Source organism: Octopus bimaculoides, chromosome 2 (assembly GCF_001194135.2).
Source record: "Octopus bimaculoides isolate UCB-OBI-ISO-001 chromosome 2, ASM119413v2, whole genome shotgun sequence".
NCBI lineage: Eukaryota > Metazoa > Mollusca > Cephalopoda > Octopoda > Octopodidae > Octopus > Octopus bimaculoides.
Genome location: NC_068982.1, coordinates 185385915 through 185401618, shown reverse-complemented (window position 1 = coordinate 185401618; position 15704 = coordinate 185385915). Strand labels below are relative to the sequence as shown.

Sequence of the window (15704 nt, the reverse complement as noted above, 5' to 3'; positions counted from 1 at the left end):
ATATATCATTCATTTCATTTTTCATTTTATCTAGTTTCAGCTCATGACTGTGGCCATGCTGGGGCACCGCCATTTGGTGTTGCTACACAATTTTACTTCACAAATTTTACTTCAGGAATTGACATTTGGTGCATGAGAGAGTTTGATGCAGCTGCTCTCATCTGCCCCTCCTGCCGTGAAGTTAGTTCATCTGGGACACCTGACAGGAAGTGGTCCAGCCTCATCTTGTATATATATGTATATATATATATACATAGGTTATGAGAGGTAATGGTGTCAAGAAGCCCCAAAGGTGTCAGGTAATGCTGAGTAAATGCTATGGACAGACTATAGTTAAGCTCCAAGTTCGGTGATTATGCAAATGTGGAGTCCAACATTAGGTTATATGTCAGCATGTATATATATAAAAAAAATTAACAGAATGAGATAAAAATCCAAGGCTGTAAAGGTTTCAGAACATTTATAAATAGGTCTTACAGCTGTTTCCAGGATATTTTATATATCCCTTCATCGGAGACGGTATGAGAAAATGGTTAAGCAATAGTTATTTTAGATAAGATATGAAATAGAGAGTGAAGTGGAGGAATGAAAATAGACAATATCCCTACATATCTCACATCTATTCTCATTCCTCCACTTCACTCTCTATTTCATATCTTATCTAGAATAACTATTGCTTAACCTTTTTCTCACACCGTCTCTGATGAAGGGATATATAAAATATCCCAGAAACAGCTGTAAGACCTTCTATTTATAAATGTTCTGAAATCTTTACAGCCTTGGATTTTTATCTCATTCTGTTAATTTAATATATATATATATATATATATATATATATATATATAGACCCTATCTGGTTGGGCAACCTGCCAGACCAATGCAACTCTTCCATGTCAGATGTCCCAATCTTCCATTGCAGTTTTCATATTCTCAGCCTGATATCCAGTGTCTTCTACAATTTGATCAATAGCTGTATGTCCGTATGTGGATTTCCTGGATAGGAAATCACTGAATGCTTCATCTTTGCTTCTCCAGAAGTGTCCTGCATAATGTGTTCATCTTCCTCTGATAACTGATGCAATAATAGGAAGACTGCCATACAGTCACTGCTTTGTAGGGTGTTGTTGACAAGAAAGATTGAGAACTGTATGAAACCTTCTCATAAATGTGCTGTCAAATTTCTTTTCAAGTCTTATTCAGCATCCATGCCAAAGAACTGTATAGAAGTACTGTCTCAACAACTGCTTTGAAGAAACTATTCATCATGTTCTCAGGAAGGGAGGACTTCCATATAATTCTGTTTGTCAAGGACATTTCATGCTTTTGCAATCCTTATCTGGACATTCTTATCTATTGAAGTCCTGTTACTTCCCAGGTAGGTAAAGTCATCAACCATCTTCAAATTTGTAACTTTCAGAGCACAGATATCACCTGTTATCCTCCAGCCTTTTGTCATTCAGGTTTATTCATTTATTTTTCAGAATTACCCACCTCCTTGCTGTCACAGAGTTTCCCCTTCATGCCAGTCATTTACCTACCTCCCTGCTGTCATATAGATAATCTGTTGCCTCACTGTCTTTCACACTTACCCACTTCTCAGCTGTTTTTCAGATTTTACACATCATAGTTGCTATTCAAGTTTACCCACCACCCTGACAACATAAATGAATAGAAGCTGCAACTTACATCATCAGACTTTATGTTCTCTTTGATCAAGTCATAATCTTGCTCTCGTCTTAAATCCATAGCTCCAATAGCTTTTAATGCAGCAATCTTGATATTGGGATCTTCCTTTGGTTTCAGCCTTGAGTAAAGTTTAATACCCACATCTTTCCTATAGTCTTCAGAAATAGCATGGCAACTGTACAAACACACAAAAAACAAAATTTTAATTTTTTTCTCACATTAAATAATATTTTTTTTTTTCTTTTCAAAAAGAGAGGTTGATTTTTGTGTCAAACTAATTATATGCCTGAGAAAAATATATCCTAATGCACCCATTCCAGTGGCATGTAAAAAGCACCCAGTACAGTCTTAAGTGGTTAGCGTTAGGAAGGGCATCCAGCAATAGAAACCATGCCATAACAGACAATTGGAGTCTGAACAGCTCCCAGTTAGCCAGCTCTATGTCAAACCAACCCAATTCATAACAGCATGGAGAGCAGACATTAAACCAGCGTTTCTCAGCTGAGGTTCCAGGGAACTCCAGGATTCTGCAAAAGTTTCCTAGGGGTTCCACGAGAAAGAGTAAGATAAGCTAATGCTAGTTTCATGATTGTAATATTACTACACATGCACAACATATTATTGGTTATTGTAATATTGTAATATACACATCATCCTATCTAACCTATTATGCTATCAAAAAATATAACAAATGTATATGATATTTACCACATGAACTACGATGAAAAAATATGAAAGAAATATGGTACATAATTTTTTTCTATGCAGGGTTTCCTTGAGACATGTAATTTATTTTAAGGGTTATGCAAGGGTAAAAAGGTTGAGAAACACTGCATTAAACAATGATGATGATTATAGTGATGACTCAATTTCAGTGTGAATATTTTGGCTTCATAGGAGATAGGGCTTTCTAAAGACTTTCATGACATGTTAAATAGTGTCCTAAAATCCTAATGTCGTACATATATTTTCTTTCAGTCTTCATCATAAATAAATAAAATAAATATTTAATACAATAAAAATGGCGAATTGAAAATTGTCAGAATTGGTAGAAAGTCAGAGAAAATGTTTTGCAGTATTTAATTATATCCGTTTACATTCTAAGTTCAAATCTCACCAAGATCAACTATTCATCCTTGTGAGGCTGATAACATAAGAAACAATCATGTATCAATATCAGTTTAACCCTTTAGTATTCAAGCCAGTAATATCTGAACCAAATATTCTACCTGTTTTATGTTCAAACTGGCCAGATCTGGCCTTTCACACTTACCCAACAATGTCGTTCTAAAAAGATACAATCACATCATTGAATTCTCACAGTTAAGAGATAAGGTATGATTGATTGAAAGCAATGTGAATAAATAGACATTGAATTTGACAGAGTAATCTGAATATTAAAGGATTAATGTGTGCTCATGCCAGAAATCAAAGAATAGGAAAGGGTATTTTTCATACACAGATATTCATGGAGTTATAAAAACACTGGTAAATTTTAAAAAATTAAATTACAGTGTCAAGTGGTAGCTAATACATAGTCTTTCCAGTTAATATTGTTTGTTTAACTCCTTGCAGATGGGAAGTGGTACTAACTGCATCGAAACACTGTGTGTGTGTGTGTGAGCAGTGCGATGTCTTACTCCGTGCAGCACCGTGTTTTCAAATACACCACACTGAGAAGAATCTATAGATACACTGTAAAATTTCTTGTATGAAAAATTATGTTGTTACTAAACAGCTTATTACTGGTACACAGCACAGACTATCAGTACTAAATCCGTCTGCAAGGGGTTAATTTACAGTTTTTTAATAATTATGTTCCTTGACAAATTCTCCCCATTATAATTCTGGAAAGGAATGTTCTAATCATATTGTTTAATTGAAGATCTTTGGAAGAATAGTTTAGGAGGCCTTGAAAAATACAGAAATATGAATAAAACAAGATATTATATGAGTGACGCTAAAAAAGAAAATTATACAAGTAATTCCATTAGTAATGCACTCTGGAGAAATAGTGATGGAGTTTTAAAAAAATAGCTTTACTTTTTCTTTTTTAGTATTCTTATGATGGTTAATGTGTAGACTAGGGCCTGAACTCATAACTAAAATCCAGTGAAACATTCATCGATCTTCAGTGCTACTCCTGTGAGCAGTGCTCAATTATTTCCCTCTATAGGAGTAATTTACTGCAAAATGGCTTTACCAATGGTTATAGCCTGGTGTCCGTGACACAATATAACACAATCTACTATGCAGTTATAATTATATCCTTTCTACTATAGGTACAACACCTGCAATTGTGGGAGAAAGTTTGACCCCAATTCTCAAATGGTACTTATTTTATCAACCCCAAAAGGATGAAAGTTAATCGACCTTGGCAGAATTTGAACTCAGAATGTAAAGCTAGAAGAAATGCTGTTAAGTATAGTAGGCATGGGTGTAGCTATGTGATAATAAGTTTGCTCCCCAATTACATGGTTCTGGGTTCAGTCTCACTGTGTGGCACCTTGGACAAGAGTTTCTTGTAACCAGTCAAAGCCTTGTGAGTGGATTGGTAGATAGAACCTGAAAGAAGCCTGCTGTGTGTGTGTGTGTCAACCACACTGCTTGACAACCAGTGTTAGTGTGTTTACATCCCTATAACTTAATGGTATGGCAAAAGGCTGATAGAAAAAGTATCAGGTTTAAAAAATATAAGAACTGGAGTTGATTCATTTGACTAAAATTCTTCAAGGCAGTACCCCAGCATGGCCACAGTCTAATGACTGACACAAACAAAACACGAAAGAAAAGCATTTTGTCCAGTTCAGTAACAATTCTACCAGCTTGTTTCATTATACAGTTATAATAGTATCTGCAGACAACAAGAGTTGGCTGGGGAAACTGTTGATGATGAGTGAAAGACGGTTCAATTAAACAGTTATTGGTTGCAGTATGTCAGAGTAACTATCAGCTATTAAAGTCTGCAAATTTAGAGGCAGCACCCCACAGAAGAATACATTCAGATGTAATAAACCCAGTAGATGTAGGTAGAGAATAAGTAAAAGAATAAAAGGGTGAGAAAGCTATGTATCAGCAGCTGTCATTGTTATGTCAGAAAAAATGTTGAATCCTATATCCTGCTCAGGAAATTCTAAGTAATGAGACAGTTCAGTTGAAGACATCAATCCTTACTTGTTTAATTCGACCAAATACTTGCAAGCTGTGGAGAAAACTGGAAATTCTTTGGTATCTAGCATGGCAATTAAACGATCAAAAACTGCATTCCAATCTGCATCTGGAGCAAGTTTAAAAGTCGGTTCCGCGAATAATTTCTGACAGATTTTGTGCAGTTTTGAATTCTGCCATCCAGGGAGTGCAAGATTTGGATACTGAAATAAATGGAATAGAATTTTTATAAAAAGCATTAACAAGAAGTTTGTCATAAATATAACAGAAATTGTTCTTTTCTGTTACATATGTATATATATTATGCACACACACACCAGCTCATAATACACTAAAACATTTGAAAAACAAAGGTGTATTCATCATCAATAGCTTCATTAAATATTTTACTCTTCAATACCAAAAGAAGCTTCACTGAACATTTAATGGGTAAAGTGAAGGAAGATTTTTTGTACCTAACTTTTGAATGTATGTATTTCAATGGCTGAAGTAAGCTTGGTTGCAGTTTCTGTAAGGCTGAATCATATGTTGAATGATGGCATAGTAAAAAACTTTCTTTGCTGAAATTGTGTGTGTATATGTCTTGTTGATTTTATCATAGGAGGAATGGTTGTGCCCAAAACCCTGACCCTTTTTCAAATTCTTCATGACTGGTGGTGGAGATACTAACCTTAAACCAAAGACCTGACCTGAATGTCTGCAGCAGAGTGTATTTAGAACACCCAAGTGGCAGGTGATGGCACCAGCCACATGTAGACTAAGAGGGCATATCGTTATATATCTTTTACTTATCAATAGCTATTTAGTTCAAAGTTTTGATGGTCTGAAACATTTTGTGCATATTTTTATAGCATTGCTGTTCCAATACTGTTGTACAAGATTTTATCATCCTCAGATTAATCATTTGTGATAATACACTGACCTTCCTTTGGGTTGAGTCATGTTAGCTGAATATAATACATGACCACCACTTTCCAGTATCATCTCTCAGTACATTTCTCAAAGCCCAGTAATTATGATTCTAGTTCATAAAAAAATTTCCTTTCTTTTCTATATCAGAAAAGCTTCTGGTGAGCAAGATTTTCTAATCTGCATTTCATTCCAGGCTGCAGTCTCTTCTGCTTACATAACTAATAAACTTACAAAAGGCATAAATAGCACAAATTTAGCTTTACATTTGTCATTCCAAGAAATTTTAGAGAAGGAGGCAAGTACCGTGGCCAAGCCAAGAAGAAATATCTTTTGAGTTACTCAATAGGAGAAAATTTGACTTTAAATTCATGAGAATTTAGACCAGCAATGTATTTCTTCACACAGTTAAATCTCTCTAATCAAAAAGTTATATCTGATAGTTGTAGTTTGACTGTATAATTGACATCATCTTTGCCTTATATATATGACCAAAAGGTCACACTGGCACATTGTATAGCAAGACAGTTAAATAAGGTGTTAGTGGATGGAGGTAGCCATAACAAGGTGTTACTGGGTAGAAGTATGGGTAGCTATGGTCGTGAGATACTGTTGTCAGTTAGAGTGGGTAGATAAGTCAGTGAAGTGCTGAGGTAGTAGGAGTAGATATGTCCATGAGGTTGGTGGAGGCCAATATATAGATAAAGTGAATTTATATAAATTATTACACACCATTTCTGCTTTGTCGTCAGTAGTTCTTCCACGTTCAGCCGTTGATAGTTCTGAAAAGATAATCACTGCTGTTTATTATGTATGAAGACAATTACTTATAATTAACACATAATATCTATAACTTAATCACATTGCCACACTTTTTAGGAAGGTGGAGATACAGTCAACTATTGGGCTTTAATCAACCCCAGTTATTTACATGTACTTATCAACTAGGAGTGATGAAAGGAAAGTTCAGCCTGGCAGAATTTGAATTTCTGTGGATAAAGGGATATGACTAAAAACCATTAAATATTTTATCTGGCATTGCTCTATTGATTCTCGATAATTCTGTTTCTCGGTCAGATGACAACACACGAGTTCTGATCTTCTTGTAAGTCTTTGCGATGGCAAAAACTAGTTCTTCTGGAATGCTATATGCTCAAAGGGTCATTTTGTCACAATAGATGCTGTCAAATGCATTTGCTGTCTTGATTTAACTCCCTCAATAATATGCCCCAGAGCTATGAACTGAGATGTTGTGGCTCTCTCTGGTCTAAATCCAGTTTGATTTGGTCTCAGATGGCTTTCAAGCACTGGTTGAAACCTGTATTAAAAAATTTTAACAATGTGAAAAACCAAAAAGGATTTAAATCATCTATTTGAAATGTTCTTAATTAAGTCAGCAACCTAAACACTCCATTGGGCTAGTTTTTAACAATGGTTTCTATAATAGTAAGGAAGAGAAACAACTTTCTGCTTTGACTGGATAAGCCACTATCAATAACTTTTGCAAATCGTTTAGCAATATCAAAATCAAGTTGTTCATTGTGACTGCTGGACCAGTGTTATTATATGGCAGTGAAGCATGGACATGGACAAAGAAGTTATCAAATGAGCTAGATGGCTGCTAGACAAGAATGTTATGAATGACCCTAAACATGAAATGGCAGCAACATATAACAAACAAATGCCTTTATGGAGACCTGCCAAAAGTTAGCAAGAAGATCAGGCAAAGACAGTTGTGACTATCTGGTCACTGTATGTACTATGCTGAACTGGAAGCATCCAAATCAATCTTGCAGAACCCACTTCATAGTGGTGTAAGAAGAAAACATCATCACACTACCATTATTATTATTATTGTTATTGTTCAGGTCACAGCTTGGAATCAAACTTGGAATCTTGGGGTTGGTAGCCCACACTCTTAACCACTACGCCATATGCTGAACAATAACATATGCTGAACAATAACAATAATAATAAAAATAACATCAAAAATAATAACATCAAAAAATACCTTAGGAATGAGAACCCAGGTTTGAAATTTCCCCAAAACACCTGATGAAGGCTGGAGGATATATCAGCCGAAACATTGTGTTAACAACAAACAAGATGAGGACAAATATCCGTCAAATGTAAATAATGTAAATAATGTACATAATTCCTCATCTCTTAAATATAGAACTGAAAAATATTGGAGGACCTATTTTTATGTATCAAAATAGAAAAAGTGGGTTCTAATACATAAAAGGAAAAAATCCAAATGAGCAAAAGAATGTATCAATTAAAAGACAGACAAGTAAAAGAAAGCCTGAAGCAAATCATAGCAACAAAAGCCTACAGAATAAGATGCTTCAGAAAAGGTAAGCACTTCTTCCAAGAGTAAAAGTATTTGAATAGAATATCAAAACGTTTTAGGGAGACATTGGGGGGGAAAATAGATGTCACACAAGCATCAGCAGAAGCATATTGATGGTATGATATTGAAGCAAAAACATTTGACACAATCAAAAATTGCAATAATACATCAAAAGAGAAAAGAGTAAGAAAAATGCAGTAACACTGCAACCAGGCCATCATATCTAGCAAGGAATTTGGGAACAAACTGTAAAAGTCTCTAGAATCAAAAAGTTCTCAATTTCTGGCTGAAATACTTAATCAGTATTTATTAAGCTGTGGCAACAGTATTCAATAAACTGGAAGACAAAAACTGAAATCAACATATGAATGGTGATTAGAAGGAACAACAATATTAATTCTCCAAAATATCAGAGATCCCAAAAGCTACTGTCAACAACACAAAAATCCCTTGCTTTTACATCCTACAAAAAGATGACTGCAAATCTTTGCCTAACCAAATCTTGTCATGGGTCATTTCTGTGCTCACTACCTACTCATGCTGTGCAATAAAAGTTAGAACAGTCTGAGTAGGCACTTAATGCACAAGTTTCAACTGCCTCCTTTCCTTATCCACAATCTTAAACACCAGGTGAATATTTCTATGTACCCTGCCCAAGAAAGTGCACATCCTTTCATACATCTGCCAGATCTCCTAACTCCTTTTCTGAGAGCATATGGAAGATTTCCCTATTATTTTTGAATCAAAGGAATACCACTTTCCTCTTGTCCATTCCTATACAGAATCTTCAAGTAAAGAGGTACTTGCTCTTGTAACTTGCCTCATCTCTAATCATTCTCTTCCTTGAAGCTGACTTGTGTCTATAATTTTCTTGTGGCCCACAACACTAGTACGTTATACTCTTTTGCTCATATTGTTGTCATTGTTTTGATCCTCTGATTGTAGCTGTTTATATTACTATTACTTATAATGATGGTGTTAGTACCTGCTGCAGTATCAGCAATATCACTACTCAAACCCATCTGCATTCTATGACTGTTCATTCCATTTATACTGTTTAATGCAACATTTTTAACCATTTTGTTTTTGCTTTTGATATCCAACTATTCATGTATGCTTCTTTGTTCACTTCTTTATTTGTTATCTCATCTGCTTTTTAAACATTTTTCTAACATTCTAAGTATGATGCATTAGATTAATACTTAAGACAGAGTTAACTGCAAAAAAAAAAAAAAAGATAGTAAACATCAATTTTCAAGCTGCCCCAATCAAGATATCCAATTAAACACTAAATAATCTAGCAAGAGAAGAATAGGAAACAGTAAAAATAATTGGATTTAGAAATACCCTACCAAAAATCTGACACATGGTGATTATAATTACCAAGAATAGAGTGATATGGAAATTTCATGCAAACAGACAACTATTATAAAATATCAAAAGTAGGTTATAAAAATAATGAAAAATTAATACAACTGTCATAAAACATGAACAAAAAATACAAAAAGAAACTTTTCTGTGTTCAAGGAAGCAAATAAAGTAAAAACAGACATTGAAATAAATAACAGTTATGAAGAGAAAGGAAAAACAACAGAAATTGTGAAAAGGTTAAAAAAGTAAGTTAAATTGGGGGATACAGAATGCTTTGCTAAACTTCCACACTGCCCAGTTTCATTAGATATTGACAATATCTGACACAACTGGGCAGTGTGGAAGTAGAAATAGGAGAAGAAGAAAAGAAGCAAACTTGCAGTTCTGGCTGAGAAGAGCAGAATTTAAGGATGAGACTAAAGGATTTTTGATTATAGCAGAAAATCAAAGCCTCCAGAGGTTTACATCTACTAAAAGCATATAATGAATCTGAATACATAACTGCAGAATAAACTGGGATAGGGAACAAACAATTTGAGCACATTATTCCAGTCTTAACCAAAAGAGAATACACTTACAGGCATAACAGAGTTTGAACTTTCACACAAGAAGTTATGTCAGCATTATGAAATATTAGCAGGAAAAAGGTGATATGGCATACACCAGAAAAGGACTCCGGGAATAAAGTGATCAGATCCTGAGATCTATCAATTCATACAGATAGAAAGAGCAAGGCTAATTAGTCAGATGTTGTTGTCAAGGACATCATGGAAAAAAGATGTATCCTAATTGCAGTATCACTCCCAACAAATGAAAACTTTCAAAGATATGGAAAAATTATCCAAACATAAAAGATCTGGAAATAGAAATAGCCAAAATATGGGCAATGAAAACAGAAAAAAAGATTCTGAGGATAAAGGCACCTTAAGAATGGTTAAAAACATGTAGACAAATAGAAAATGAAAACTCCCGGGCTTACAAAAACACAGAAGATAAAAAATTTGTGCTACCAGGTATTGTCCATATGTTATTATGTAGAGCAATATCAATATAAGAGAAAACCAAAACAAAATACTACTCATACCAAAATTACAGTAGAAACATGAAATGCAGACAAAACTACTAATAATAATAGCTTCAAATTTTGGCACATAACCAGCAATTTTAGGTGATGAGTTAGTCAATTACATTAAGCCCAGTCTTCAACTGGTACTTATTTTATTCACCATAAAGGATCAAAGGCAAAGTTGACCATAGCAAAATTTGAACTCAGAACAAAAAGTTCAACAACTGTCATACTACAATTTGTCTTACTTTCTAGCAATGGATGAGGAAACATTACAAGTTTACAAAATTACAAAATGGTAGGGCTTAGATAGAGTTAATTGTGATAGAAATTAGATTTAAAAACTATAAAAAGAATGAAATGAGATGTACAGCCACCTATGGCCAGTCTAACAACTCTACAGATCCACTGAGTAACAAAGCCATGTGCTTTCTCTCACCTTACAGGTCTACTCAATGTCAGATCATTTACCACGGTCATATTCTCCCACCTTTCAGTGAATTTACTGGAGAATAGTACTTCTCTCTTCACCTTCACTTTCCTCCACAAGCAGAACTTGTAGTTGTTGAACATTTGGTCAAAGAAGACCGTATCTGTCCACAATATTATCCACCAAACAATCTTGTTCAGCATGGCCACCAAAAATACAAAATTAAAACCTGCCTTCCCTCTCCTTTAGTCAAAGAAAGGCAGCAGAATGATCCTCATGATAGACTAATTATTAGGTCGGCAATTAAGTTCCCGCTGTTTTTTTAAAATTTAAATTTTTTTAAAGGTTTAATAAAAAAAAAACAACTAATTAATCAATAATGTATTCACCCTTGTTGTTTACAACTTCTTCCCAACGTTCAACAAGATTTTCAATACCTCGTTGACAGAAATCATCTGATTTCAACTCAAAAAATTGATCCCACCAAGCTCTCAATTCTGCATCAGTATTGAACGAAACTCCGTGCATAGCATTTGAAAGAGATCGAAAGTGGTGGAAATCCGTTGGTGCCAAATCAGGAGAGTACGGTGAGTGTGGCAGCACTTCCCAGCCATGCATCTGAATGGCTTCCTTGGTCATATTGGCGATATGAGGACAGACGTTGTCATGCAGCAGAAGAACTCCATGCTGACGATTAGGTCTTTTCTCTTTGAGTCATTCCATCTGTTGAACATAGAATTCCGCATTGACTGTTTGGTTCCATTCAAGCAATTCGTAATGGATAATCCCTTCCCAGTCCCACCATACGCACAACATCATTTTACACGGATGAAGATCTTGTTTCATGCGCGGTGTTGCTAAGCCATTCCTTACGCTGCTTCATATTGATGTACAGGCACCATTTTCGTCACCAGTAACGATTCAGTAAAGAAATCATTGTTTGTGTCCATGAGTTGAGCAGTGACGAGCAAGCAAACCAGCGGAGATTGTGGCTCGTTGATTTTTGTTGTCACTTAAAGCATGCGGAACCTATGCTCCATACTTCTGAACCTTTCCCATCAAGTGAAGATGCTTCTCTATACCAGTGTGGGAGCATTCCATTTTCTCTGCCAGTTCCCTTGTCGTTTGATGAGAATTTTCATGCAAAAGTTGATTTAATCGCTCTTCATCGAACTCAACTGGATGGCCAGAACGAGGTGTGTCTTTGAGGTCAAAATTTCCATTTTTGAACTTGGCATACCAATCATGAGCGGTTCTTTCAGCTATGGCACCCTCTCCATACACAGCACAAATGTCACAAGCAGCTTTTGCAGCCTTAGAACCTTGATTAAAAGCAAAAATAAGGAGGCGTTGAAAATGCTCGTTTTCCTTAACTTGACATTCCATTTTAACGATCTGAAAATAAACAAAATTTAACTAAAATTAACAAGAAAAAAAAAAATAGATTCCAAAATGATTCAAAAATAGAATTCTCAAAAAAAAAAATAGATTCCAAAATTTAAAAACGCAATAAATTCCAGAATTTAAAAAAAATGGCGGCGACTTAGTTGCCAACGCAATATAGTACGTGTTTTGACAGTAAAGTCTCTCAGCATCTATCTTGGACAGATGCAGTTGATTGCACTAATGATGGTTTTTGAGTTTGTTCCAAACCAGCAATCCCTCCCCATACACACACCTCAATAGCAATGCCAGGTCAGGGGTTTCTAGAGGTTTTCTATATCCCTAGGCTATAGACAACTTTAGAAGAGTTTACTCTATTGGTTTTTGTCAACATTCAAACCCTTCACAAGAATGAAGTTGCTCTTGCCCATTCCTAATCTTCTATAAATGTAAGGGTGGGCATACCACTGGCCACAATATCCAATTGGTAGAGAACTATGAATGCCTAACAGCATTCCAGATGTCAGGCACCCAATCTTGGTTTTTGCTTATAATAACATGTGGAACAATAACTAACCTTCACTCATTGCTTTAATTTCATCCAAGGACGCGGTCATAATGCTTGGATCAATTACACTGATCAGAGACTCTCCAAGCTGAATGTGAAAGAAAGAAATGTGCATTAGGTAACAGTCATCATCATTAAAAGCAATTGCAAAAGTTATGTCATACAAAGCAAACCCCTGCCACACACACACACACACACTGACAGCAATATTGTAATAATAACTAGAACCTAATGGCAATAGCTTAGATGAAACCCACATAACACTACTACCACCACCCCAAATAACACCACCACTTCATCTACAACTTTTTTTTTTACTACTAACATCGCCATCACCACCATCATAGCTTCCTGTAGACTTAATAACAGTTAAATGTCCTTCAAATCACAGCATATAATCTTAAAAACAAAGGACATCTTAATGATCTTAACCATTTGGTTAGTAACTACAATATGAAATTAAATTCAGCATCACTTTGGTTACAAGGGTTCAGTAAGTGAAATCATATTTAAAACATTATTTATTTACTTATTTATTATTTTTGCTTGGTCCTGGCAAGAAAGTAATGATCACAACCCTTTTCAAAGCCTCTAAAACTAGTAGAAGGAAGTAGGTTATCTTCTGACCAGAGGTCTTTACCCAAAAGCTTGCAACTGAGTCAACTCCAATAAAGGCACCCAAGGATGGCCAGATGATGATGTTAAACCAGGAGACAGATTAAGTTTACCACCCAAGAACAGGTTATCAATTTTATTTGCAGGGCTTTGGCCAGCCAGATGCTGCAGTGAAAGACATAAGGTGTCAAGGGGATTGAACCTGAAACTACAAAGTTGTAAAGCAAACTTCTTAACCACACAGCTGTGCCAGTGCCTATTTAAAATGTGGAGCACTAACAGCACCATCCGAGTGGGATCACTGCCAGAGCAGCAGTCTTGCTTCCGTGACGGTGGCACGTAAAAAGCACCATTTGAGCACGATCATTTCCAGCTTCGCCTTACTGGCACTCATGCCAGTGGCATGTGAACAAAACATTGGACTGACTCCTGTGCAGGTGGCACGTAAAAAACATCATCTGAGTGTGGCTGTTGCCAGTACCACTGGACTGGCCCTCATGCCGGTGGCACGTAAAAAGCACCCACTACACTCTTGGAGTAGTTGACATTAGGAAGGGCATTCAGTTGTAGAAACTCTACCAGATCAGATTGGAGTCTGGTGTAGCCATCTGGTTCACCAGTCCCTAGTCAAATCATCCAACCCATGCTAGTATGGAAAGCGGACGTTAAATGATGATGATGATGATGATTAGAGATGTTGTAGAACTGTGTCAATGACCAAGGCATAGATGTGTTGATACTTTACAATATATAATATTGTCATCCCCAAAATCAAATCAGAATGAATATAATGGTATATGTATGGTGTAAGTGTATGTATGTGTTTAAAATGGTTTCTTCAAAGATGTGCAGTGTTTGGAACTAAAACACCAAAATATTTTTGATAAACCATAGGATAATAGCCCATAATTGATTTAGAGATTTTTTTATGGCACCTCATCATGCAAAACTGAACTATTATAAGACTAGCTGAAAAGTGTCACTGTTGTTGTTGATGTTGTGTAGCCTCAAGACTCATGAGAGGTTGGTTTAATCCATTGCTTGGGTCAACATGACCATTTGGTTCTTGATAACAGTTTTGTAAAGTATTAGCAATTGTTAGCAGCTGACTCTTTGTGAGTAATCAAAGATTAAAGATAACAATTAAAAAAAAACTCATTCACTATATTTTCCAGTTGTCTTCTGATGCCATATTTTACACACACAGCTATTTGTGCTATGAGTGAACTCAAGAAAATCCAACGTACACCCTGGATTAAAACCTGAAGACACAATTGTAGACAGACTCCCAAATGTTGCTGGTATGTAATGAGTAAACAATATGACACCTAAAGACATTCTGTGAATGTAACAATTGAAATACTGTTTAGTTTTCTTTTCATCATCTCTCAAATTGTGCAACACATCACAGGAAGGTACAACCAACTCTTACAACAGTAAATATTAGAGAAGGTGGAAATGTTATGTACCCTCAAAGAGTTTTCTTCAGTCCATGCTTTTGGTGTCAAGAAACACTAAAATGATGACATGAACATTTTAATCAAGACAACTTCACTTGCATTCATAACATGTCAGAAATATAAACATATAACATCCTTACATGTTATACAAAATATGTCCTTATATCATTACACAAGATGTAACACACTTACCTGAGCAGCATCAACATCAATCGGTCTGTCTATTTTCCAAACTCCAGACATTAGCTTATCCTATTGCAAAAAAAAGATCTCCTTTAAATTCTCATTAAAACATTTTATCCAAAATCATCAGTATTATTTCATATATGCACAACAGATTAAACTGTTGGAAAAGAAGAATTCTTAACATCGGGTTACAAAGGGGTCACTTTAGATGCAAAGAACCTTCCTAAGTATCCTAGTTGTCCCTAATAACACAATTTTCTGGAGCAGCACTAAACTAAATTTTATGCCACACTTTCCATAGCCTTTGTAACTCAATGACTAGGTTCTGGCATTTTGCTATTTTCTATATACCTCTCATATTGACTTTCTTCTCATTAGGGACTGTAAAGCCAATTACCTGGCAATTTCTATTCTCTTTGTCTACTACTACTGCTACTACCACTGCTGCTACTACTACTACTACCACTGCTACTACTACTACTACTACCACTGCTACTACTACTACTACC

General features: G+C 35.5%; 1 protein-coding gene across 2 annotated transcripts in view; it reads right to left on the bottom strand.

Annotated features, from left to right (window-relative positions):
* The window catches only part of LOC106872595 (trichohyalin), a 152608-nt gene that overhangs the window by 91534 nt on the left and 45370 nt on the right, over window positions 1–15704 (bottom strand). For both annotated transcript variants that reach the window (XM_052965781.1, XM_052965782.1), the window contains exons 6-10: window positions 15202–15261; window positions 12944–13022; window positions 6496–6545; window positions 4861–5057; window positions 1687–1861 (exon numbers count right to left, since the gene is read on the bottom strand). In XM_052965781.1, coding sequence (XP_052821741.1) covers window positions 1687–1861; window positions 4861–5057; window positions 6496–6545; window positions 12944–13022; window positions 15202–15261 — 561 coding nt within the window. The remainder of the gene's footprint in view (window positions 1–1686; window positions 1862–4860; window positions 5058–6495; window positions 6546–12943; window positions 13023–15201; window positions 15262–15704) is intronic.